This window comes from Thalassophryne amazonica, chromosome 14 (assembly GCF_902500255.1).
Source record: "Thalassophryne amazonica chromosome 14, fThaAma1.1, whole genome shotgun sequence".
In the NCBI taxonomy this organism is placed as follows: Eukaryota; Metazoa; Chordata; class Actinopteri; order Batrachoidiformes; family Batrachoididae; genus Thalassophryne; species Thalassophryne amazonica.
Window position 1 is genome coordinate 45571423 of NC_047116.1, and position 25291 is coordinate 45596713.

Below are 25291 nucleotides of genomic sequence, written 5' to 3' on the forward strand. Positions count from 1 at the left end.
AATTGCAAGGAATTTAGGGATTCTATCATCTACAGCCAATAATATAATCAGAAGATTCAGAGAATCTGGAGAACTTTCTACACATAAGCGGCAAGGTTAAAAACCAACACTGAATGCCCGTGACCTTTAATCCCTCAGGCGGCACTGCATTAAAAACCGACGTCATTGTGTAAAGGATCTTACCGCGTGGGCTCAGGAACACTTCAGAAAACCATTGTCAGTTAACACAGTTCGTCGCTACATCTACAAGTGCAAGTTAAAACTCTACCATGCAAAGTGAAAGCCATGCATCAACAACATCCAGAAACACCACCGCCTTCTCTGGGTCCGAGCTCATTTGAAATGGACACACGCTGTGGTCTGATGAGTCCACATTTCAAATTGTTTTTGGAAATCATGGACATCATGTCCAGTGGACAAATGAGGAAAAAGACCATCCACGATTGTTACCAGCGCAAAGTTCAAAAGCCAGCATCTGTAATGGTAAGGGGGGGGGAGTGTTAGTGCCCATGGCATGGGCAACTTACACATCTATGATGGCACCATCAATGCTGAAAGGTACATCCAGGTTTTGGAGGAACACATGCTGCCATCCAAGCAATGTGTTAGTGTCACCACTAACACACCCCCATGTGGTGTGTGTGTGTGTGTGTGTGTGTTAATGCTGTGCAAAATCTTTTTTATATGTCTTTTATATGAAAATATGGTGGGTTTTCATAAAAAAAAATCCTAAAATCCTACAAATCTCTGGTTTTACATACACTCCCCTGGTATTATTAAATTATTTAATTACGTCATTTTTAAATCGGTGAAGAGTGGTATAAATTCTGCTGTCGGTGGTTCTGGCCCATTTGGCAATGAATTTGGGGCCTTCTAATTGTAATAGACACTTTAAGAATTAAATTTATTTTTTGTGAATGAAATTTATCTGAATTTAAACTGTATTTAAATCTGTCTTTTTTCTATGTAATAGATATTTTAATGGATCTAAGTGTAACATCATTACAGTATGAACCCTGCTTGGTGATTGTGTGTGTAAAGAGTTTTTTTTGTGTGTGTGTGTGTGTGTGTGTGTGTGTGTGTGTGTGTGTGTGTGTGTGTGTGTGTGTGTGTGTGTGTGTGTGTGTGTGTGTGTGTGTTTGGATTTTCACACATGTTGCCAATCACTGTTAGTTTATATACAGGTGTGTCCTGACATGATCATTATGTCTGATGAAGGGCGAGGCCCGAAACGTCACTTTTAGTGTGCCATTAAAGGTTTGTTTGGGAGCTAACTGGCTGTACGGATCTCTCCTTCGTTTTTTGTTTTTTTTTGTTTTTTTTTATAAACAGTATGTCAACCTAACATTTTAGATTTCTGTGAGATATGATCCCTTAAAGCCTGTTGACACTGAGGCACACGCACACTGAGCTGGAATACAATGTGTTTATGTGTGAGAAAAGCCTCCCTCACATGGGAGAGGGGGCGTGGCAAGCAGCAGTTCCTTTCCATTTAAAGCAACAGTCATAAATAGGTCATATCTGAGAATGTTTTAAAAATATTACTCAAGCATTTATTTATTTATTTTTACAAGCTGGAACAAGTGTCAGCAACCTTTAGAAATTAAGAAAACTGAGTCCCAGTCCATTCAGCTGTAAATGGGTCCTGTGCTTGGCTGGTGAGACAACCTGCAATGGACTGGTGTCCCATCCAGGTTGAGTAAAAGATTCTCATCTGCTTCCCTCTATGGTATCCGGGGATAGGTACCCGTCTGATGAGCCGGAGGACCTGTTTAGGACTTAAATGTATTCATATAATTCCCTGCCACAATGTCAGACATGTCCAACAGATGGCATACAGATTTATGGTGTATCCATGCATTTTTTTTCAACACATTAATTCCAGTTAAAGGTCATGGGAATGCTGGAGCCTCTCCCAGCAGTCACTGGGGCAACAGTGCTAACCGCTAATCCACCATGCTGCCTGGTTTACTGCATATTACATACGTAAATCACACTTGCTTTTGGGATTGATCTGGTGCATCAATAGTCACCAAATTTTAATTGGTTAATCCTCATGATATGCCCTTTTAGTTTACAGATGTACAATATGATAGTGTTTATTGTTTTTCAGTTATCATGTTAAGAGATACAAAGAGATGGGCTTGTCTGTCTATTCACTTGTATTTTATAGGGTACGTGTCTATCTTTTTTAAGACATGTGACAGGCTATACTAAGTAAGTCCTATATAAGCTCTGGGGCCCATTGGTGCTCTTCAGATTCTGTACCTTAAAGTTGATGAGAGTCTATGACTCCCCCTGGACAGAATGCCAGTCTGACACAGGTTAACTCCCCAGCCAAGGCTGCCCATTTACAACTGGATGGACTAAGACAATCCAGATTAAGTGTCTTGCCCAAGGACCCAGACAGGTAACATGAGCGGGATTCAAACCAAGATCTATATTGCCATTGGCAGACCAGCTCCTTATCCACTGAGCTACCTGCTTGATCATGGGCTTTGTTAACTTGCTGAAAATGTGTATAATAGAACCTCTTTAAAGGCAAAATTTAGAAAACTGTGGAACAAAGCTCCCCAAATTCTTTCCTTTAAAGAACTGTAAATTAATCTGGATGGAGGGTCAAGACCCAAAAATAAATGCGGATATTATATGAAATGCATGTATACAATTACATTACAGTATATGTATTTTATTTCAAGGGAAATTAACATTCTAAATCGAAAATAAAATTTCACAATAAAAACACTCCTTTTAAATCTGCAGAGGGATTGCCAGCTGTCATGGTGGGACAAAATATAGTGCCCCAAATTGAATATACCTGCTGTTAATGCAGCAGCCTGTACTTGATATGGGCATAATCTGACAAAATCTCAAATGTAATAGATGCATAAGTAAGCACATATCAAAATGCAGAGACCCCATCAAACTTTAATGACCAAATAGAATACGGTTGCACTTTTTTGCGTAAAAGAAGACAATGACACTAGAGGGTATAAGTGGTGCTGTGTGGAAGAAAGACCAGAAGGTGGCGATATATTCCTGCAGCATCTGTATGGATGAACCAGTCGTTTCACTTACTTAGCCCATTTTCTTGAAAATATTCCCTCTAACTAAACGTCGCTGGAAATGCATGAGTGTGTTAAAATAAATCTGGTAATATTTTATGTTTTTTTTTAATGTGGTAAAATGTGGTAAAATGAAAAGTAAAATTGTACCTCTAACTTGCTTTCTCTGTGGAACATGTGGACATTTGAGCAAAGCGCGGCATGACCACTAGATGGCGACAAAAGTCTTTCAAAAGGGTCACCTAAATTCAATTTCCACATTCATTGCGCAGTTGCATGCATGTTACACATTTCTGTACCTTTTTTGTTTGTCTTTTGCACGCACTTTGACTTATGTACGTGACATGAAAATTATTGTTGCACTGAAAGCTCTGTTTATGCTGGATAATATATTATTTATAAAGCCACAGAGTCAATCTTCAGTCTAGACTGTCTGTCCAAACCTGCATAAGACTGTTTCTCCTTTAGTGGAAAACCTTTCTACGTATTATGGCTACCCATTCTCTGTCAGCCTGTCAGGCACACTGGCACTAAATTAGGGGATCACAAACAACTAATTTGACTTATTTCTGTAAGTTGCGCAAGTAAACCCATCAATAAACTGAATAATACTGCAGGCAAAAAGGTAATGGGGGGGGGGGGGTGTTCATCATTTGGAATTCAATAAACCAAATAGAAGGATAAATGATTTATCTTTAAGTGTGTGAAACTCTTGGAAATATTAATTCTCTCCCTCCCAACTCTTCTGTACTTTGCTGCACAGTGAAACCGTCTGATAAGACCAATGATTAAGTTGTGCACATATCATTCATCACAGAACGTACTGTGGACAAACTGTATCTGCATGAATGACCGACCAATTCCCATTTAAGTCAAGATGGGACCCTTGCTACTGTCAAGATATGAAGTTTGCAAAATGTGTAAAAAAGGATTATAATTTTGCCTGGGCTGAAGAGGATTAACATTCATAAACGTCTGTTGATGTGTCCTAATAATTGCAGTTCCATTATTGCAGGGACATAACTGTGAGCAATAACTGCCATCACACCAAAGTAAAAGCCAAGTATGGATGCTCGGCACTGAGTTTCACAGAATGGGAGATTTTTTATAGGAATTGTACGGTGGCCGTGAGAGGCTCAGCATTTCAAGACATCACTAGCAAATGAAGGAAGTAGGCAAAAGCCACCTGCATCAATTCAACAACAGACAGTTGCATCAAAAAACCATCTTGAAAACTGTGAAAAAGCTTGCAAAACAGAGAAATAAAGCAAATATATCCTACAGTACATGTAGCACAGTTTAATTTGATAACATGTGTGCTGGCCATTCACACAAAAATACAAACGTGCTTCAGGAGCTAAATAACCACAATACAATGGAAGTACTTTTAACACAAAAAGAGGTATGGGTGACTTTTACTGATGGAATGACCAATGCATCACAAATAAAATAACAAAATGCTAAAATATCACTTACAGTGTATGATGCCTTTTGTCTGTTGCACCACCAGTAACAGCTTGATGGCAGAATTGCAGAGAGAAAGATTTTCATGCAAGAAAGCAGATCATTAAAGCTATGGTGTGTAGGATTTAGTGTCATCTAGTGGTGAGGTTGCAGATTGCATTATGCCATCGCCGGTCACAATTGTGTTACCCTTCATGTTTGTAAGTTTTTTCTCTGTATGCGTTGCCATAATTTGAAAGTGCTGTGGCCTTTCTTGACCACCGTACATTCACTCTAAAGTGATTATAATTACGCTTGCCAACAATGTAATAAAATCACCAGCGTTTATTCATTTGTCTGTCTGTAAACAGGATTACATCAAAACTACTGCACAGATTTTGCCTACATTTTCATCATATATAGATTTTAGGGCATGGAAGGACACATTCAATTTTGGAGGTGATCCGGATCTGGATCCGGATTCTGGATCAAATTTCTCTTTCGATAGGCTGTGAAGGATTATGTGAAAACTACTTCACGGATTCTCACCAAATTTTCATCATGGATACATATTAGGCCATGCAAGACTCCATTAAATTTTGTAGGTCATCTGGATCTGAATCCGAATTCTGGATCAAGATTTCACTTTATATATTCTTTGAAGGATTACGTCAAAACTACTGCACAGATTTTGACTAAATTTGCACAACAGATAGATATTAGGGCATGGAAGACTCCACTAAATTTTGGAGGTGATCTGGATCCAGATTCTGGATCAAGATTTCCCTTTATATAGGCTTTGAAGGATTACTTCAAAACTACTTCACAGATTCTCACCAAATTTGCACCACAGATAGATAATAGGGCATGGAAGACTCCACTGAATTTTGGAGGAGATCTGGACCTGGATTGGCAGACGGCAGAAATCTATGATTGCTCTTGTTTAATTTAATTCCGGTTAGAAATTCTGTGGGAACTGCCAAACAATAGTTGGATCAGTTTTTCAGCACCTTGGACAACTACTTTTTTTTTTTAGAGAAGTGTAGGTGCTTTCCATGGTACTGAAATGTGCAAGGTCCTGCCGTGTCTCATGTATAATTGCAAAACTTTCAATAATTGTTTGGTTTTAAAATCAAAATGTATACTGGCTAAAATAACAGAAGATATAGGATTTGTTGTTCCTCTTAACGCAAATGCTAAAGGTCTGTAAAACAACTAGACAAATAGGGAAAATACGAAAAGTTACAACAGTTTAATAAGATGCGAAAACCTTGTGGAGCATTGGCTGTTCAAAGTGTGTGGGGAAAATGAAAGTGCACTCCTGCACAATGCTGTCATGTACATTACCGCCCTGTTAGAATTTGTAAGCGCAGTATTTTAAAGCGCAGGGCAGTGCTGCTTACGCAGTATCGTAAATCAGAGCTGAAGGAAATCTTGGCAAAGGTTTCATTTATTAACGATATGATATTACGATATTGGAAAGCTTTCCAGAAGAGGTGGTGCGTCACACCACTGACGAGGTGCTATTTTCGTCCTGCTCTGGAAGACATTCATCCAGAATCAACGCGCCCTGACAGCACCCAATAAACCCACCGCTCCCATTCATCCGCCTCTCTCTCTCTCTCTCTCTCTGAGCAGAACAGCGGTGACTTCAAAACTACATTTGCTTGTCCAAGACGATTGCACTGCTTTGACTTGAGGTTTTAACCAACATTAATCACTCTTGACAGTTTTTTTTTTTTTTTTTCAATTTACCACAGAAGGATCTTATAGAGTTGGACTTGTTTCGCTCAAAATAAAGGTAAGATCCCAAACTGATACATCAGCTGTTGCATTTGACTAAAGGGACAGATTTGATTTACGGAGAGATCAATAATGTAAAATTGGCATCCTGGAGCTTCAGTGTCAGCGTAAGGAACAGATAAAAGTGCAGCTTTTTGATTCCACAGAGGCGGCACACAATCAAGTGACATTTCATCTCTTTTTTTTCTGTTTTGGTTAATGGTTCTTTAATTTCTCGGTAACACTTGGAAATAACTTTTACGCACGGGTGCGCCACAAGCATGGAACGCCTGGCTGAGAATTGTTGATCGAAAATATACTGTCGACTGTAAACTGTTTCTTTCACAATAAATTGCGCCGATTGTCCAGCGAAAACTGCGCTTAACGATGTCTGTAACTGGAAAGAAACAGCGCGACGCGCGTAATGCATCTTCAGGTAAAGTTGAAAAGAAAAATCATCAATCAACAAGTGATGCATTCCGACAATGTGTTTGCTCTTAATGTTATTGGATTGTTGTTGTTGTCGATGATGATGACGAGAATGATGACGGTGATGATGATGATGATGATGATGATGATGATGACGGTGATGGTGGTGGTGGAATCTTGAATGTTCCGTGCGTAACATGAATACACCAAGTAAATACGCTTATGAGATTTATTTATTTAATGTATGTATTTATTTATTGGGATTTCTGTATTTGTTGTTGTATAGGGAAAGCGTTTGGGATGGCCTTTGGAAACTCAAGAAAGCACCGTTTGTTCAGCTCAATTTTATTTAAGCAAAAATGCAATCAGGATATGAGCCGTTTGTTGTGTTGTTAATTTGCATGCTGACCTGAGGGATGTTATGCCCTCATCCGTTTAAAACATATCTATGCCAGATATCAATTACATTGTCCAGTTAACACACGCACACACACACACACACACACACACACACACACACACACACACACACACACACACACACACTATATATATATATATATATATATATATATATATATATATATATATATATATATATATATATATATATATATATATATATATATATATATATATTGTGCAAGTTTGGCTTCTACTTTCACGCTTTAAGTTTATTTTTATTTAAGAGCAGTTATTTGCAGTAAGCCACAGAGTATACTGAGAGCAAAATGACAATCAAAATGAGCAACAATAATTGTCATGATCAGTTAGACGGAACTGAATTGAACTGATGGAATAATTTTAGATTCTCTGACTACTTTTGTTATAAGTCTTTTACAGTCTTTTGTTAAAATTTTAAAAAAGCAGCAACTCGCTCTCACGTTTAAAACAGGGCCTAATTTAATGTTGATAATTGCAAAAGATCATGATGCCCATGGTTGTAGCATTTTAAAAGTATTACTTGTTTTTTTTTTAATTGGATTGTTAAATGTCTGATGCGCATAGAAGCACCAATAATGTGACGCAAATGTAATTTCTTGCTTTCTTTCTTTCACAGTTCTCTCCATGACAGTCCGGTCCTTTGCGCGCGGCACTTCTTGGAGATAAAAGGGGACACGAAAGGAAGATGGCCATTCACGCGGAGGGTCTCGTGGCTATCGTGATCTTCTATGTTCTGATTCTGTTCGTGGGGATATGGGCCGCGTGGAAAAACAAGAACTCAGGGGTTTCCGACGGCACTGACCGGAGCGAGAGCATCATGGTCGGAGGAAGGGACATCGGACTGTTTGTGGGCGGATTCACAATGACCGGTGAGTCGGTTATTCACGCTCACGTGGTTTTGTGTGAAGGTTGTTACACTGTGGTCATTTAGGTAGAGACGTCACCACTGAACGTCAGGTAAAGTTGGAGCTGAAAATGCTGCCACCGTTGTTTTACGCAGAGACGCGTCCATCTGTGAAAGTTTACTTGTGTCAGAAACATTTTTGTGGACACAAATTGTAGCAAGGGCTTTTTCAGCAATAATTTTCCTGGAATATAATAGCTGTAGAAGAGTCTAAACGGCTCAGGTGATTTCCAGCTGTTGTCATTTTAATGTATTTATCCGCATTTATTTGTTTTTTAGCCACATGGGTTGGTGGAGGCTACATCAACGGGACAGCAGAATATGTCTACCTGCCGGACTTCGGCCTGGCCTGGGCGCAGGCGCCCTTTGGGTACGCCCTCAGCCTTGTCCTAGGTAAGACTCAAAGTCTTTGTAATGCAGCAGGTGCGCAGACAGATTTTATTGGGGGGTGGGGGGTCGCTGCCCATTTCATGTTACTATTAGTGTTTACAAGCTTTAGAAACATGCAAACAATTATTTATATTCATTCATCTAATATTTTGAAATGGACAAAACAACTGATTTTTTTTTTTCAAGCAAGCCATTTTCAATGGCAGCTGTTTCATTTCCTTTTCATTTTTTGATCATTTCAAACCAGTGAACCATTTTCTGAACCAAAGAATCCCCACTGACCACCAGATCTTACACATCATACTGTTTGAAATGTTTAAAAGCAAATGTTTTGGGGGTTTTTTTGTGAAAAAATTGGCTCTTTTTGTGTTTTGAGCCTAAATAAATATTGAATTATTTTGTAAATTCATTATTTTATTTGGCGCCTCAAGCATCTAAAAATATGTTAATTTGCTGAAGGAATGAGTTAATTTGTGGTTTGTTTATACAGCATTTAAGGTTTGATTAACCTTTCTGGACGCAATTGTAAGCCTCTTCCTGAAGTGGAAACAAGCAAGTGTATAGACATGTTTGTGTCTACCTGTCTGTCTGTCTTTCTGTCCATAGGGACATTGTCAAACTTGACAGACACACTTATTGGGCTGTCCTTTCACAACACAGATCATGTCAAGGTTATCAGTCTCAGGTCAAGGTCAAATCAAAGGCCATCAGTTAAAATGCACTATGTCTCAGGAACCATTTGATGGAAAGAAGCATGGTTTTCTGCAAAGACCTCTGCTCTCCTGAGGCTAAGAAATGTACCAGACCTTTGATGTCAGTGATGTCACATCTTGATGCAAAGTGAAGCTGAAACACTACAAGTTGGTGGCAAGGCTCTGCAGTCATCTGTATCCACTATCCCTTGTTTCATTTTGTGTTTTAAGTGTTTAAAAAATTTGTAGTGTCTTTATCGTGGTTTTAGCATTTTAAGCATTTCAAAGAATAGCAATGGTTTCTTTCTTTTATCACTAGAATATTTCAGGTGGGGTTTAAATCTGAAATCTAACCTCCTATTGATGCTGATGTATAGATCTACTCTTTGTGAATGGCTGTAGAATATATTCCATATTTCCATTATCTCAACATAAATTACCATAAATGCATGTAATGTTCGAAATTAAGAGCAACTTTAACATTTAAAGGGCTACATCCCATTGTACATTTTACAGTAGACATCAGATCAGGTGACTGTGCTTTTCTTGCTTAATAGAATAGGTATATATAAATGTATTTTTATTCAACTCACACAGATATGGCAGGATGACTAATAAGACAAGACATTTGTAACATTAAGGATCATGGACAAATACATGTACTATTTTGTACACCTTGCACACACATATTGTTATTTATAAAATACACACGTAGCAATAGGTGTGTACAAATTTCAATTTATTTTCATTTATACAGTGAGGAAAATAAGTATTTGAACACCCTGCAATTTTGCAAGTTCTCCCATTTAGAAATCATGGAGGGGTCTGAAATTTTCATCTAGGTGCATGTCCACTGTGAGAGACATAATCTAAAAAAAATCCAGAAATCACAATGTATGATTTTTTTAATAATTTATTTGTATGTTACTGCTGCAAATAAGTATTTGATCCCCTACCAACCAGCAAGAATTCTGGCTCACACAGACCTGTTAATTTTTCTTTAAGAAGCCCTCTTATTCTGCACTCTTTACCTGTATTAATTGCACCTGTTTGAACTTGTTACCTGTATAAAAGACACCTGTTCACACACTCAATCAATCACACTCCAACCTGTCCACCATAGCCAAGACCAAAGAGCTGTCTAAGGACACCAGGGACAAAACTGTTGACCTGCACAAGGCTGGGATGGACTACAGGACAACAGGCAAGCAGCTTGGTAGAAGACAAGAACTGTTATGATTATTTATTAGAAAGTGGAAGAAACACAAGATGACTGTCATTCTCCCTCGGTCTGGGATTCCATGCAAGATCTCACTTTGTGGGGTAAAGATGATTCTGAGAAAGCTCAGAACTACACAGGAGGACCTGGTCAATGACCTGAAGAGAGCTGGGACCACAGTCACAAAGATTACATTAGTAACACATGATGCTGTCATGGTTTAAAATCCTGCAGGGCAGCAATGTCCCCCTGCTCAAGCCAGCACATGTCCAGGCCTGTTTGAAGTTCACCAGTGACCATCTGGATGATCCAGAGGAGGCATGGGAGAAGGACATGTGGTCAGATGAGACCAGAATAGAGCTTTTTGGAATCAACTCCACTTACCATGTTTAGAGGATGAGAACAACCCCAAGAAAACCATCCCAACCGTGAAGCATGGGGGTGGAAACATCATACTCTGGGGGTGCTGTTCTGCAAAGGGGACAGGACGACTGCACCGTATTGAAAGGAGGATAGATGGGGTCATGTATTGAGAGATTTTGGCAAATAACCTCCTTCCCTCAGTAAGAGCATTGAAGATGGGTCATGGCTGGGTCTTCCAGCATGACAACGACCCCAAACACACAGCCAGGGCAACTAAGGAGGGGCTCAGTGAGAAGCATTTCAAGGTCCTGGAGTGGCCTGGCCAGTCTCCAGACCTGAACTCAATAGAAAATCTTTGGAGGAAGCTGAAACTCCAAACCTGAAAGATTTGGAGAAGATCTGTATGGGGGAGTGGACCAAAATCCCTGCTTGCAGTGTGTGAAACCTGGTGAAAAACTACAGGAAATGTTTGACCTGTGTAATTGCAAGCAAAGGCTACTGTACCAAATATTAACATTGATTTTCACAGGTGTTGAAATACTTATTTGCAGCAGTGACATACAAATAAATTATTAAAAAATCATACAAATCATTATAAATACTCCTATATGAGTATTTATAATGTCAGTATATTACTTGTTTTGATTGATTTACACATTTTATACTTCATGAACTGATATACTCCTTTTGTTTATCATTGTGACATTTTTTGTTTTTGTTGGGAGAGGGTCTTTGATAAGCCACTTTGGCTTCTACCTCTCCCCTGCACAGTATTCTCACATTGTATTTTTGTTTCTTTTTTATTCTTACTTTATGTATATATATGTATGTGTATGTATATGTGTATGCATGTATGTGTGTACGTATGTTCATATATTTATGTATATATGCATGTATGTACATTTTTCTTTTTTTTTTTAGATTATATCTCTCACAGTGGACATGCACCTAAGATGAAAATTTAAGACCCCTCCATAATTTCTAAGTGGGCGAACTTTCAAAAGACTTTTGCAGAGTGTTCAAATAAATTTCCTCACTGTATATAAGATTCATTCATAAATTCAGTTTGCATTTAATTGTCATTAAATTCCATCCATCTTAAACATAGCAGACACAGATTATCTGGAATTTTGTTTTGGCAAGTTTTCACGGGGGCAGCACGGTGGCTTAGTGGTTAGCACTGTTGTCTCACAGCAAGAAGGTCATGGGTTCAATTCTCGCCTGTGGCCTTTCTGTGTGGAGTTTGCATGTTCTCTGTGGGTTTCCTCCAGTTTCCTCCCACATCCAAAGATATGGGGGTTAGGTGGACTGGAATCTTTAAATTGTCCATAGGTATACGAGTGGGTGTGAATGTGTTTGTTTGTCTGTTTGTGGTCCTGTGACAGACTGGCATCCTGTCCTGGGTGTATTCTGCCTCACGCTCTATGACTGCTGGGATAAGCTCCAGCGCCCTGTGACCCTTAATTGGACTAAGCAGTTGAAGATGAGTGAGTGAAGTTTTCACAGTCTCTACTGCCATCTACTGGCCAGTAGTGTTCATGGCAGTATAAGCATCTGGACACCAGTAGATGGCAGTGTTCTATTTATTTTGACCTCAGTTATATCAGACAGTTGTCAAAATAACAACTTGAATTTTTGGCTTTTTGTCAATGGCTTTTTTTTTTTTTTACAAATTAACAAAGGCATATTTTACAAAAGCACATTTATATGTAAACACCAACACACACACCTCACATTAATGTGTTGGTTTTTACATAGAATGAGTCAACCAATCAGTGTTAGCGGAGGCACATTTTACCCATAATCCCTTTGGCATCTGTCTGTGTTTTTTTGCAAAACTTCAGAATTATTGCTTTATTTCAAATTAAAAGATATATGTTATATTTTAACTTAGTAAAATGACAGAATTGACATTAATGGAGTTATTCTATCAGTATTATTTTTATTTATAAATCAAAACCATAAGTCAGCACTGCTTTATTTTCCAAGATCACTGCAACACTGCTATTGAATAGAGAGTTGACCTTTGCTGCTTCTCTCAGCTGCTTCACTGCTGGAAGCGACTGCTTACTACATAGCTTCTAGCAGTGGGCAGGGTGCACAAAGAGAGAAGCGCTGACTCATTGTTTGGGTTTGTAGTTGCCTTTCATGTTACCAGAAGCGATTGTGGTGTTAAAACTCAAAATCAGCTTGTTAGTAGTTGTAAGTATACTGGAGACAATTGTGGCAGGAAGAATATATGTGTTTTAGGATATTTGAAATTAGCACTTGTGGCTAATTTTACCTCGAATCCTGGGGGCACCACCTATGACTGAATGATGTTATAACAAGGTTATAATATCTATGATTTTAGGGTCAGTCAATAGGAAATATTAAAATCAGTCTCTAATCTTACAGTCGGAAGTTCTACATGTCAAGTCCGACCCCCTCTGTAAAACATATAAAATCACAGACAACTTCACACAAGATATTTATTTAACTCGGGCAGGAGTTAAATAACAGGACATGTCACAGTAAGCAATCTGATGATGATGAATTTCAGTGACCATTTATGGTATAACGTTCAGATGATTTGGATTAGTTGCGGGAGTTTAAGAATGAATTCCGTCTTACAGTCTTAGAGAAGGTTAGAGATGGTTAATGACAGTGAATAGAATTAAATAAAGGCACTCTGTTTATGTCTGACATCATGCCCCGGCCTTACTTGGATCATGCGCTGTGCAGCTGGTTTCCGTGAGGTCCAATGCTGGGAGCCGTCTGGTTTTCAATCGAGGAACCGTCCATCCACACAGCTGTCTCCGGTACCTTGGCAACTCTGCCAGTCACCGCGCCCGGTTTCGTGGGTTACCAGGGGCGTTTTCAGTCGTAATTGCTGTGACTTGCGACGGCAGTTCACTCTCTGTTGTTGCTTAGCTGACCTGGATGTTTTTATTTCTGCAGCGCTTGTAGTCTGGGATCGTCAGAATAAAGGCTTGAGTGTCTTTATTTTTTTCTGTTTGCCAAAACAAAAAAAACAAAAAAACAAAAAAATTCATCTTTCATCAAAAATCAAAAATTCAATACAAAAATAGATGACTTTGTGAGAAAAATGTTCATGAGAGTAATTTGGAGTTTAAGAAGAAAAAGGTTTTAATTTGAAAAATCGTGCCTGCACATTTAACTTTAAAAAAGATGAAAATTTATTTGTAGAAAAAAAGGAAAAAGTAATTTCTTGTTGGCACGCACAAACAAGAAATAAGTTTACACAGCATGTGGTTGCAGACAAAGGGTCATAAGAAAAATCGGACGGCTAGGCAGCGTCTCGAGACCCAGGAAGAGAGAGCCGGAGGAAGAGAGAAGAGGAAGTGTGGAAGAGTGCAATTCCCCGGGGGCGCCTGGTTTTAAAGGGTTAAACGCTCCACCCCCAAGAATTCTGGGTACTGTAGTTTTCTTCTTCGTTCCTTTGTCTAGTTTATAATAAATCAGCATCTGTTATTCTTAAATTCCCACTTACAAACCAAGCAAGTCCTGTATTGCAAAACTCTAGTAAACAAGGTCCAAAGAAATATAACACACACGATAATATATGAAAAAGCACATTAGATAAACTTTCTACAATCTATGATCAGAGTACAAAATACCAGATATATCAATTTCATGTGTGAGGTTAAACAATCACGTTTGTTTCCTTTTCCTCTTTTTTTCTTCTTACAACAGCAAAGTACACTTTTTAAAGGTGGTTAAACTTTTTAATACTGTACCAGTTAGTTACATACCCTTCCCCAATTTGTCCAACAGGGGTCACTCTTGGTTCAGGGACTGGGTTTTGGATTTCATCGTAAAATATTATATTTTTCAATTCTGCATCGATTTGAACCAGACAAACTGCAGTGTGATTCCCAAGTTGATGGCAGGTCGTCTGCGGTATGATTTTACTTGAATCTTGTTGTAAAGACACAGAGTTTAGACTTTGGGGAAAAGTAGGTCTTTCTGGGGTCTGTGTTTTTTTAGATGAGAAAGGAGTTGGCGACATCTGGTTTCGGGCTGATAAGGGGATTCACAGCTCCATGAGGAATGCACTTTAGAGATTCTTAAATCCTGTTAGTGGTGGGGGTTGATGACAGTTGGCCATCCTGTGCAAACTTAGGAGGTTGAATGGTGGATGCAGGCTTCTCGTTCTCGCTACACAATACTGGAAGTTATTGGTTAGCTGTAGCTTCTGATGAATTTTTGGGTGGTTTATCAGTTTAGCTTTATAAAAGATAACTTTTTAGTTAGCTGATTATCTGTTATCAAAGCTAACGTTTTGGCTAGCTATGCCCACCACTGGGCTGTAGACAGAATTTGTACATCATCATGTTGTGCAAGACTTTCCTTTATTCACTTTAAAGTAGTACACAGGCTGCATTCATTAAAGTCCAAATTATCCAAAATTTATTCCAATGTTTCTGATCTGTGTGATAGATGTAATTCCTCTCTCTGTGACTTGAGTCACATTTTCTTTTTCATATTTTGATGTCATCTCTCACGCTGTTGGATTCAGACTGGAGCCTTGTCAGCTGATCACTATTTTTGGCATTGCTGGAGTCCCCACTGTGTTCTTGACTAACTCACAGGCAGATGTAATTGCCTTTACCTTATCACTAGCATGGTGCAGAATATTATTATCCTGGAAAATTCCACACCCCCCATCCATTTCTTTATGGTTGAAAGATCTCAAGATTTTTTTTTTACTTACTTTTTTTTACTCATTTAGACACAGACAGAGGGCTGAAGGGTTTCTAAAAGTCCAGCAACTTTGTATTTGATTATCTTGGATCTTTGCAGTGGTGGGCACAGTTCCGCTAATCCGCTAATTATCAAAGCTAATGTTTTCATTATCGGATTAGCTTTTCAGAAAACGTTGTAAACCATCATCTGATAAATTTTGGTCCAATAATTTTTAGACCGCTAACATTATTGCAAACTTAGTGAATAAAGCTTTAACATTCAATAAACATTTTTAAAGTCTGATATGAAAAATTTAGAGCCTCTCTGTTTTATAGTAGATGTACAGTTCTATCCTCTACAGCGGTTTCAGAAGAAACCACTGTGCTCTCTGCAATCAAAGGAGACTTGCTCACAAAAACAACCCCCCCAAAAAAGCCAATAAAAATCATTCTCCTGACATCCAACTAACTAGCTGGCAATATCTCCCAAGTCATCCAGAGGCATACAGTTTTAACTTGTGGTTAAAATTTTAACCAAACTAATTTTGCACAAGTTATTTAATTTAATATCACATCTGAAGTTCCATAAAGTGAAAATATCAGCTATATGCTTTAGTTTTAAAGTATTGCACTAATTTTAAAGGTTTTAGTGTGGACATGGTGTGTGCGCAGTGCATTCTGGGTAAAAGTTCACGACAGGAGAAATGCATTTGCTCTCTGATCAGGCTCCACATGGACAACAGCATTAAACCCTTTGTATATTGTGCCTAAAACTCTGGTGAATATATTCTCTGGATTTATAGATGTTGTTATTGTGTTTGTTTTTTGTAAAAATGCCAGACGTAGCTCAGGTTGCTTCTCCATTATTTTCAGTTGGAATCACTGTGAGCTGCAATCGCTTCCTGTTTGCTCTATAATGTCCTGGTTATTGTCCTTTACAACACTGTTTGTCATCTTTGTTCCAGGGTAATATATATAAAATGTCTGAAATTTAGTTTGTGTTTATTAAATTATTTGCAGATTAAACGTAGCAGACATGGATGGATTATTTATTTGGAATATTTGTTTTGGCAAGTTTTCACGGTCTCTACTGCCATTGACTGGTATTTGCTCTTAGTATTGAGACATTCCATAATCTTTTGCACGCCAGAGTTGCTGCAGCTGATGAAAAGAAATAAAAATGTACATTTTGGTTGTATAATGTTTATTTACAGTTGTCTCTCTGTGCTGTTTAAACCGCAGCAACTCTCTGGCTTGCAAAGGATTATGGGTTAGGGTCTGAGCATCTGGGTGCCAGTAGATGGTAGTGTGTTCTATGCATTTTGACCCCAGTTTTATCAGACGGTTGTCTAATCACAACATGACTTTTGGCTCTTGCAAATGGCTTTTTTTTTAACATATGAAAGAATGGCATATTTTACAAAAGCACATTTATATGTAAACCAATGCACACGTCACATTAAAGTGTTTGTTTTTACATAGAATGAATGAGTCAACAATCAGTGTTAGCGGAGGCTCATTTTCCCCATAATCCCTTTGGCATCTGTGTGTGTTTGTTACAAAACTTCAGAATTAGTGCATTATTTAAAATTAAAAGATATGTGCTATATTTTAACTTTGTACAAATGACAGAATTGTCATTAATGTAGTTATTCTATCCAGAATAATTTGATTTATAAATCAAAACCATAAGTCAAAACGGCTTTATTTTCCAAGACCTCTGCCTCACAGCAGACCTGCTCTGTGCTAGAGGTGAACGATACTGGGAATTTTGGTATTGATCCGATACAAAGTAAATACAGGCCCAGTATTGCTGATACTTTTTCATATTTAAGCTTCATAGATCCAAAGGATTCAAAAGACCTAGGATAGAATTCCACCAAACATTGTATGTGACAACAAAATACTTTATTATGACAATCAACATTTTTGTTTAAAAAAAAATATCACTCAACACAACTTAAAACAAAATCTCCTGAGGTAGAGAGCTGACTCGAAGAGAGCGCTGAGTGGGCGGGTCAGGCTGAGCCTACCTGCATGGCTGTTGGCTGGTGCCACTGAGCCACGTGATGGCGCAACAACAAAAGACCAGAGGGGGGAGGGTGCGTATATAGGGACTGAATGTTCACGAATGTTTGGGTTGTAACACGTTGATTGATTCATTCTGCTTGCACTTTTGTAAATGATGTGCTGGTGTTTTGTCTTTTGATGAAAAAAGATTTTTTTTTTTTTTTAAAGCATGCAAATCAGGTATCCAAGACAACACAGTGCATAGATTATAAAAGTGGCATTTTCAAAAATATTACAACATCTGATTTTAGTATTGTCACAATGCTTTGGCATATTTTAAAATAAAACTGTTTTCCCCTGTATTAGATTTTATTGATTGAAAACTAAAAGAGAGCATTGTTTTTATTTGTTGACAATAAGCAAAACATTAATAATATCGCCAAGCTTTGAAAATTACTGACACTGTAAATTATAATAAGCATGAATAATAATCAGTAACTACCTACATTGGTGCAAAGACATACATTGGCAAATATGTTAAGTCTGAATTTGTCTGCTTTGTGGGTTTTGCATCATTCAGGTGGCCTTTTCTTTGCCAAGCCTATGCGTTCACGTGGTTACGTCACCATGCTGGATCCCTTTCAGCAGCTGTATGGGAAGAGGATGGGAGGCCTGCTCTTCATCCCAGCACTCATGGGGGAAATTTTCTGGTCTGCAGCCATTTTGTCTGCGCTGGGTAGGTGATCCCTCGATTGGATCACTAATTCCATTTTTTAATTATACATCTAATGTCTCATCGGCTCCTATGAGAACCCTGACAGGTCTTTTATGCCGGTGTAGTCTTCAGTGACACTTTGATTGACATATCTATCTGCTGAACTGCTGTTCAGGTGCCACTCTGAGCGTGATCGTGGACATAAATATCAACATCTCAGTGGTGATCTCAGCCCTCATAGCGATCTTCTACACCCTCGTTGGAGGTCTCTACTCTGTGGCTTATACAGATGTGGTTCAACTCTTCTGTATCTTTGTGGGCTTGGTGAGTTCCACTGTGAGGTTGACTCGGCATGAGACAAGATATTGAATTTGACTTGGTGCAACAAAACATGAACCTCGACAGTGTATTTCATTATTTAATTATCATATGTATTACTGAAAATGATATTCGCAATCAGTTTTACGGGTTACTTATTTGAAAGTGGTGTTATTGCATTGTGCAAAAAATAGGGATGCCAGAATTCATTTTTTTATACACAGTACAAAGTTGATGGTTTGATAGACTTGCAATATTCATAATATTTTAGATGTGGGTTTTGAAGTGTATTCTTTAGACTCCAATATAAGTTTTGTAGCAGTTGAAGTAGAGAGTTTGGACTTTGTGCACTTCAATTTGTGCACAGTAAAAACTCTTAACTTGACAGGGTAGAAGATTTAAGAAACCTAAACTGACACTAAGAACAACCTGAGTCTGTAAAAAAATTGAAAAAAAAAAAAGGTACAGTCGTGCACCAAGCATGCTCTGCCAGTAAATTCCATGGCATTTAATTGCTTAGTGTTGGTTTGACCAGTTTGGTAGATAAATTAAGAAATATCACCTAAAACATACCTTTTGTGTTCTAGTACTGTATTTGGAAATATGTGTTGCTGACCTAACCACGCTACTGTGATGGAGGCCAGTAGGAGTCGCTGTGAAATAGTAGTCAATAGGCCTCATTCCGCCAATGGCTAAAGGATACTCTGGCCACCAGCCACCAGGTGGCCAGTTAGTAACCACAGTTAGCCAGTTAGCCAGGCCAGTTAGCTTGGTTAGTAACCACACTCACCACACGTTTGAGGACAAGGAAGTTAAAATCGTAGCCAGAGAGAAGAAATGGTTTGAGAGAGGTGTTAAGGAAGCATTCTATGTGAAACAGTTGAAACCCAGCCTTAACCGGGGAGGGGGTCTGAGACACGCTTTGTCCCCTGTTTACAATGGGGTACTCAGGTCAAAGCAGTTTCAGTCTTTTGTTCATGGTAATGAGTCATTCACGTCATCAGGAGAGTCGTCAAGGGAGCCATCAGGAGAGGCTTCCGTCCCATCATTAGGAGGGACAGCTGCCCTGTCATTAGGAGGGTGCTAACTAGAGCACAATAGGTGCTAATTAGAGCTATTGTTTAGTCACTAGCCTATAGCAGTCGGCCTCTCTGTAGGAGGGTTCTGGTTAGGTTTAAAAAAACTCCAGCTTTTGTTGGCTTCTGTTTATTCTTCTCAACAAGAGTCAAGACAGAAGTCAGACTACCAGGGCAAGAATTGTAGCTGAGGAAGCTTCTGCGATTTGAAGCGAAACGTCCTCGCGTCAAGCAACCCAGTCCAGTCGAAGATTCAAGCTTCTCTACTATGGAAACCACCTGGACAACTGACAGCCTACACAGAAACTTTGAGTGAGGAGTGGACAGTCTTCTAAGAGCTATGATTGGTTGCGCTTTCCTGTCTGCCCCCGTGCAGCTGGCAAACCACGCCAAGAGGCAGTATGTTAGGATGTTCTCCATGGTAGATTGATTAAAAAAAGAACAATCTCACACACCTGTCTACATATATGTTCCCACAGCTGACAGCGTATATCAGAGCACAAACCAAGCATGAAGTGAAAGGAATTGTCTGTAGACCGCCGAGGATTATCTCAAGGCACAAATCAGGGGAGAAGTACAGAAACATTTTTGCTGCTTTGAAGGTCCCAGTGAGCACAGTGGCCTCCATCATCCCTGAATGGAAGAAGTATGGATCCACCAGTATTCTTCCTAGACCTGGCTGCCCGTCTAAGTTGAGAGATTGTGGAAGAAGAGCCTTTATCATGGAGGTGACCAAGAACCTGATGGTTGCTCTGTTAGACCTCCAGCATTTCTCTGTGGAGAGAGGAGAAACTTCCAGAAGGACTATTATCTTTGCAGCAATCCACCAATCAGGCTCATCTTTCAGTAGGACAGTGACTCTAAGCACACAAGATATCAAAGGAGTGGCTTCAGGACAACTCTGTGAATGTCCTTGAGTGGCCCAGCCAAAGCCCAGATCTGAATCCGATTGAACATCTCTGGAGAGATCTGAAAATGACTGTGCACTAACGCTTCCCATCCAACCTGATGGATGTTGAGAGGTGCTACAAAGAAGAATGGGCAAAACTGCCCAAAGACAGGTGCGCCAAAGGTGGCATCATGTTCAAGAAGATTTGAAACTGTAATTGCTGCCAAAGGTGCATCAACAAAGTACTGAGCAAATGGTATGAATATTTATGTACAACCCCAATTCCAGTGAAGATGGGACATTGTGTAAAATGTAAATAAAAACAGAATACAATGATTTGCAAATCCTCTTCAACCTATATTCAATTGAATACGCCACAAAGACAAGATATTTAATGTTCAAATTGATAAACTTTATTATTTTTGTGCAAATATTTGCTCATTTTGAAATGGATACCTGCAACACGTTTCAAAAAAGCTGAGACAGCGGTATGTTTACCACTGTGTTACATCACCTTTCCTTCTAACAACACTTAATAAGTGTTTGGGAACTGAGGACACTCATGATTAGGTAAAAAAGGAGCATCCCAAAAAGTCTCAGCTGTTCACAAGCAAAGATGGGGTGAGGATCACCACTTTGTTAACAACTGCATGAAAAAATAGTTCAACAGTTTAAGAACAATGTTTCTCAATGTTCAGTTGCAAGGAATTTAGGGATTCCATCATCTACAGTCCATAATATAATCAGAAAATTCAGAGAATCTGGAGCACTTTCTACATGTAAGCGGCAAGGCCGAAAACCAATATTGAATGCCTGTGACCTTCAATCCTTCAGGCGGCACTGCTTTAAAAACCAACATCATTTCTGAACTGTTCCTGAGCTTGGGCTTGGGAACAGTTCAGAAAACCATTGTCAGTTAACACAGTTCATCAATACATCTACAAGTGCAAGTTAAAACTCTCCCATACAAAGTGAAAGCCATACATCAACAACATCCAGAAATGCCACCGCCTTCTCTGGGCCAGAGCTCATTTGAAATGGACAGATACAAAGTGGAAAAGTGTGCTGTGGTCTGATGAGTCCTCATTTCAAATTGTTTTTGGAAATCAAGGACGTTGTGTCCTCTGGACAAAAGATGAAAAAGACCATCCAGATTGTTACCAGTGCAAACTTCTAAAGCGAGCATCTGTGATGGTATGGGGGTGTGTTAGTGCCCATGGCATGGGCAACTTGCACGTCTGTGATGGCACCATCAATGCTGAAAGGTACATCCAGGTTTTGGAGTAACACATGCTGCCATCCAAGCAATGTCTTTTTTCAGGGAAGTCCCTGCTTATTTCAGCAAGACAATGCCAAGCCACATTCTGCATGTGTTACAACAGTGTGACTTTGGAGTAGAAGTGTACAGGTACTAGACTGGTCTGCCTGCAGTCCAGACCTGTCGTCCATTGAAAATGTGGCGCCTTATGAACATACCACTGTCCCAGTTTTTTTAAATGTGTTGCAGGCATCCATTTCAAAATGAGCAAATATTTGCACAAAAACAATAAAGTTTATCAGTTTGAACATTAAATAGCTTGTCTTTGTGATGTATTCAATTGAATATACGAGGTCTATTAGAAAAGTATCCGACCTTATTATTTTTTTCAAAAACCATATGGATTTGAATCACGTGTGATTGTGTCAGGCAAGCTTGAACCCTCGTGCGCATGCGTGAGTTTTTCTACGCCTGTTGGTTGCGTCATTCGCCTGTGAGCAGGCTTTGAGTGAGGAGTGGTCCACCCCCTCTGCGGATTTTCATTGTCAGGAAATGGCGGAATGATTTGGGCTTTTTTTCCATCAGAATTTTTTCAGAAACTGTTAGAGACTGGCAGCTGGAAATCGTTTGTGTTGTGTGGGCCGCTGAAGAGGAGGTACTGCTGGCCCACCACCACCAGAGGGCGTCCTGCCTGGAGTGCGGGCTCCAGGCACCAGAGGGCGCTTCCGCCTCACAGGAGCAGCCGGGGTGACAGCTGTTGCTTATCACCGACGACAGCTGTCATCAATCATCATATGGTATATCAGCAAGACGGCATCTCCACCTCATTGCCGAGATATCGTTCTACCTGAAAGGTAATATCCTCAGCCTGACAGCTTGATTGAAAGCCTTTTTTTGTGATTTTGTGAGTGATAACAGACTTTTTCTCCAACGAGAGGTGGAGGTAGCTTCCCTGCCGTGCAGATTGCTGGGTGCAGACGCACCCACGTTTAACTGTGTTTTTGTTCCTCGCCAGCAGTACCAGGTCCGACACGCGGAGGCAGTGGCCACCTGGGAGTTCGGGACTTGGCGGCTCCAGTATTCCCGGGGTCTGGTGGCGGAGGAAATCGTGTGGTTCCGGTTCTGCTTTGGACAGGCGTCTCCTATCCTCGAGCCTGCCCACACGACACCTTGTAATTTGACCTTCGATCTATTGTGTGATCTGTTGTGTTTGTTGTGCACGTTCGCAACAGTAAAGTGTTGTTATTTGACCTATTCCATTGTCCGTTCATTTGCGCCCCCTGTTGTGGGTCCGTGTACTTACACTTTAGCAACAGTTTGAAAAATTTATCTGGCTTTCGGTGAAAATTTTACGGGCTTCACAGAGAATAAGGACTGTTACTACAGCTTTAAGGACGGCTTTAAGGACGGCTTTAAGGACGCTCGGCGCGCCGCGCTCCGTGCCACCATCGAGAGCCACAAACCACCGGATCATTTCTAAATGGATGGCTCTGTGGAGCCGGGACCGTCGTGTGCCATTTCTCTGGTTATCACAAGAGCTGGACATCAACCATTTTCCGGCAGATTTCACTTTTAACAAGAGATTTTGTCATGGAAAGCCGAGCGGAGGCTTCACGCGTCACGATGGATTCGCTACTGGAGCGAGACAAAACCACCTCCGTTTTGGTCTCACAGGACGGCTTTGAGATGGCGTTCAGACAGCTGTCGGTGGTTTTTCCATCGAGTGATTATCCGAGAAATTGTGGATGTGCCTGGACATGCCAGAACATGTCCCGTGAGGCTTCATCACGGCGTTGCTGTGCGCCATGAAGCCTCCGCTCCTCTTTCCATGACAAAAACTCCTGTAACAGTTCAATGTGCCATTCATTTCCAAACTGGACGCTGTGTTTTATCCGGGACGTCGTCTGACTAGCACAGGAATTGTTAAAAGACGTAGACATCAGCACTTTTTCGGCACATTGAGACAGACGTGCGGAGGAATTCCGCGCGTCGCGGCGGTGCCACATGGCGCAAAGCAACGCCGTGATGAAGCCACACGGGACATGTTCTGGCATGTCCAGGCACATCCACAATTTCTCGGATAATCACTCGATGGAAAAACCACCGACAGCTGTCTGAACACCATCTCAAAGCCGTCCTGTGAGACCAAAACGGAGGTGGTTTTGAAAATGGTTGATGTCCAGCTCTTGTGATAACCAGAGAAAGTGTACACGACGGTCCCGGCTCCACAGAGCCATCCGTTTAGAAATGATCCGGTGGTTTGTGGCTCTCGATGGCGGCACAGAGCGTGGCGCGCCGAGCTTCCTTAAAGCTGTAGTAACAGTCCTTATTCTCTGTGAAGCCCATAAATTTTCACCGAAAGCCAGATCAATTTTTCTAATGGTTTCCAGCTGCCAGTCTCTAACAGTTTTTGAAAAAATTCTGATGGAAAAAAAAGCCCAAATCATTCCGCCATTTCCTGACAATGAAAATCCGCCGAGGGGGTGGACCACTCCTCACTCAAAGCCTGTTCACAGGCGAATGACGCAACCGACAGGTGTGGAAAAACTCACGCATGCGCGCGAGGGTTCAAGCTTGTCTGACGCAATCACACGTGATTCAAATCCATATGGTTTTTGAAAAAAATAAGGTCGGATACTTTTCTAATAGACCTCGTAGTTGAAGAGGATTTGTAAAGCATTGTATTCTGTTTTTATTTACATTTTACACAACATCCTAACTTCACTGGAATTGGGGTTGTACATGTGATTTCTTAGTTTTTTATTTTTAATAAATTTGCAAAAAGTTAAAAAAAATTGATCGTAGAAGCCTTTGTCAGAGAGGTGACCAAGAACCCGATGGTTGCTCTGTCAGACCCCCAGCATTCCTCTGAGGAGAGAGGAGAAACTTCTAAAAGGACAACCATCTCTGCAGCAATCCACCAATCAGGCCTGTATGGTAGAGTGGCCAGACGGAAGCCACTCCTTAATAAAAGGTTGATGGCAGCTTGCCTGGAGCTTGCAAAAAGGCACCTGAAGGACTCTCAGACCGTGAGAAACAAAATTCTCTGGTTTGCTGAGACAACTATTGAACTGTTTGCCGTGAATGCCAGGTGTCATGTTTGGAGGAAACCAAGCACCATCCCTACAGTGAATCATTGTGGTGGCAGCATCATGCTGTGGAGATGTTTTTCAACAGCAGGAAATGGGAGAATAGTCAGGATTGAGGGAAATATGAATGAAGCAATGTACAGAGACATCCTTGATGAAAACCTGCTTCAGAGTGCTCTTGACAACCCAGTCTCACAGCAAGTCGTGATTCAGCAGCACAAAATATACATTAATCTATTGGTTTGTGATATTGTGACGAAAAGCGCCTCATTTTCGTGACGGCAGCACAAATTCATTCTAATTTTGTTTCTAAAAAAAACTTTTTTCATGTTGTCATCATGGGGTGTTGTGAGTAGAATTTTGAGGGAAACAATGAATTTACTCCATTCTGGAATAAAGCTGTAACATAACAAAATGTAGAAAAACTGAAGTGCTGTGAATACTTTCCGGATGCACTGCACAACCCAATTTTTTATAATTTAGAGAACATCACCCAATATAAATGATGTATTTTTAA

At 40.0% G+C, this 25291-nt stretch overlaps 1 protein-coding gene across 1 annotated transcript in view; it reads left to right on the forward strand.

The window, feature by feature from the left end:
- The first annotated feature begins 6137 nt into the window (after positions 1-6137).
- LOC117525180 (high-affinity choline transporter 1-like) overlaps positions 6138-25291 on the forward strand; it is a 40329-nt gene continuing 21175 nt past the window's right edge. The window contains exons 1-5 of the mRNA XM_034187029.1: positions 6138-6309; positions 7780-8032; positions 8347-8460; positions 18010-18165; positions 18320-18468. Of these exons, the coding sequence (XP_034042920.1) occupies positions 7849-8032; positions 8347-8460; positions 18010-18165; positions 18320-18468 (603 nt within the window). The 5' untranslated portion in view covers positions 6138-6309; positions 7780-7848. The remainder of the gene's footprint in view (positions 6310-7779; positions 8033-8346; positions 8461-18009; positions 18166-18319; positions 18469-25291) is intronic.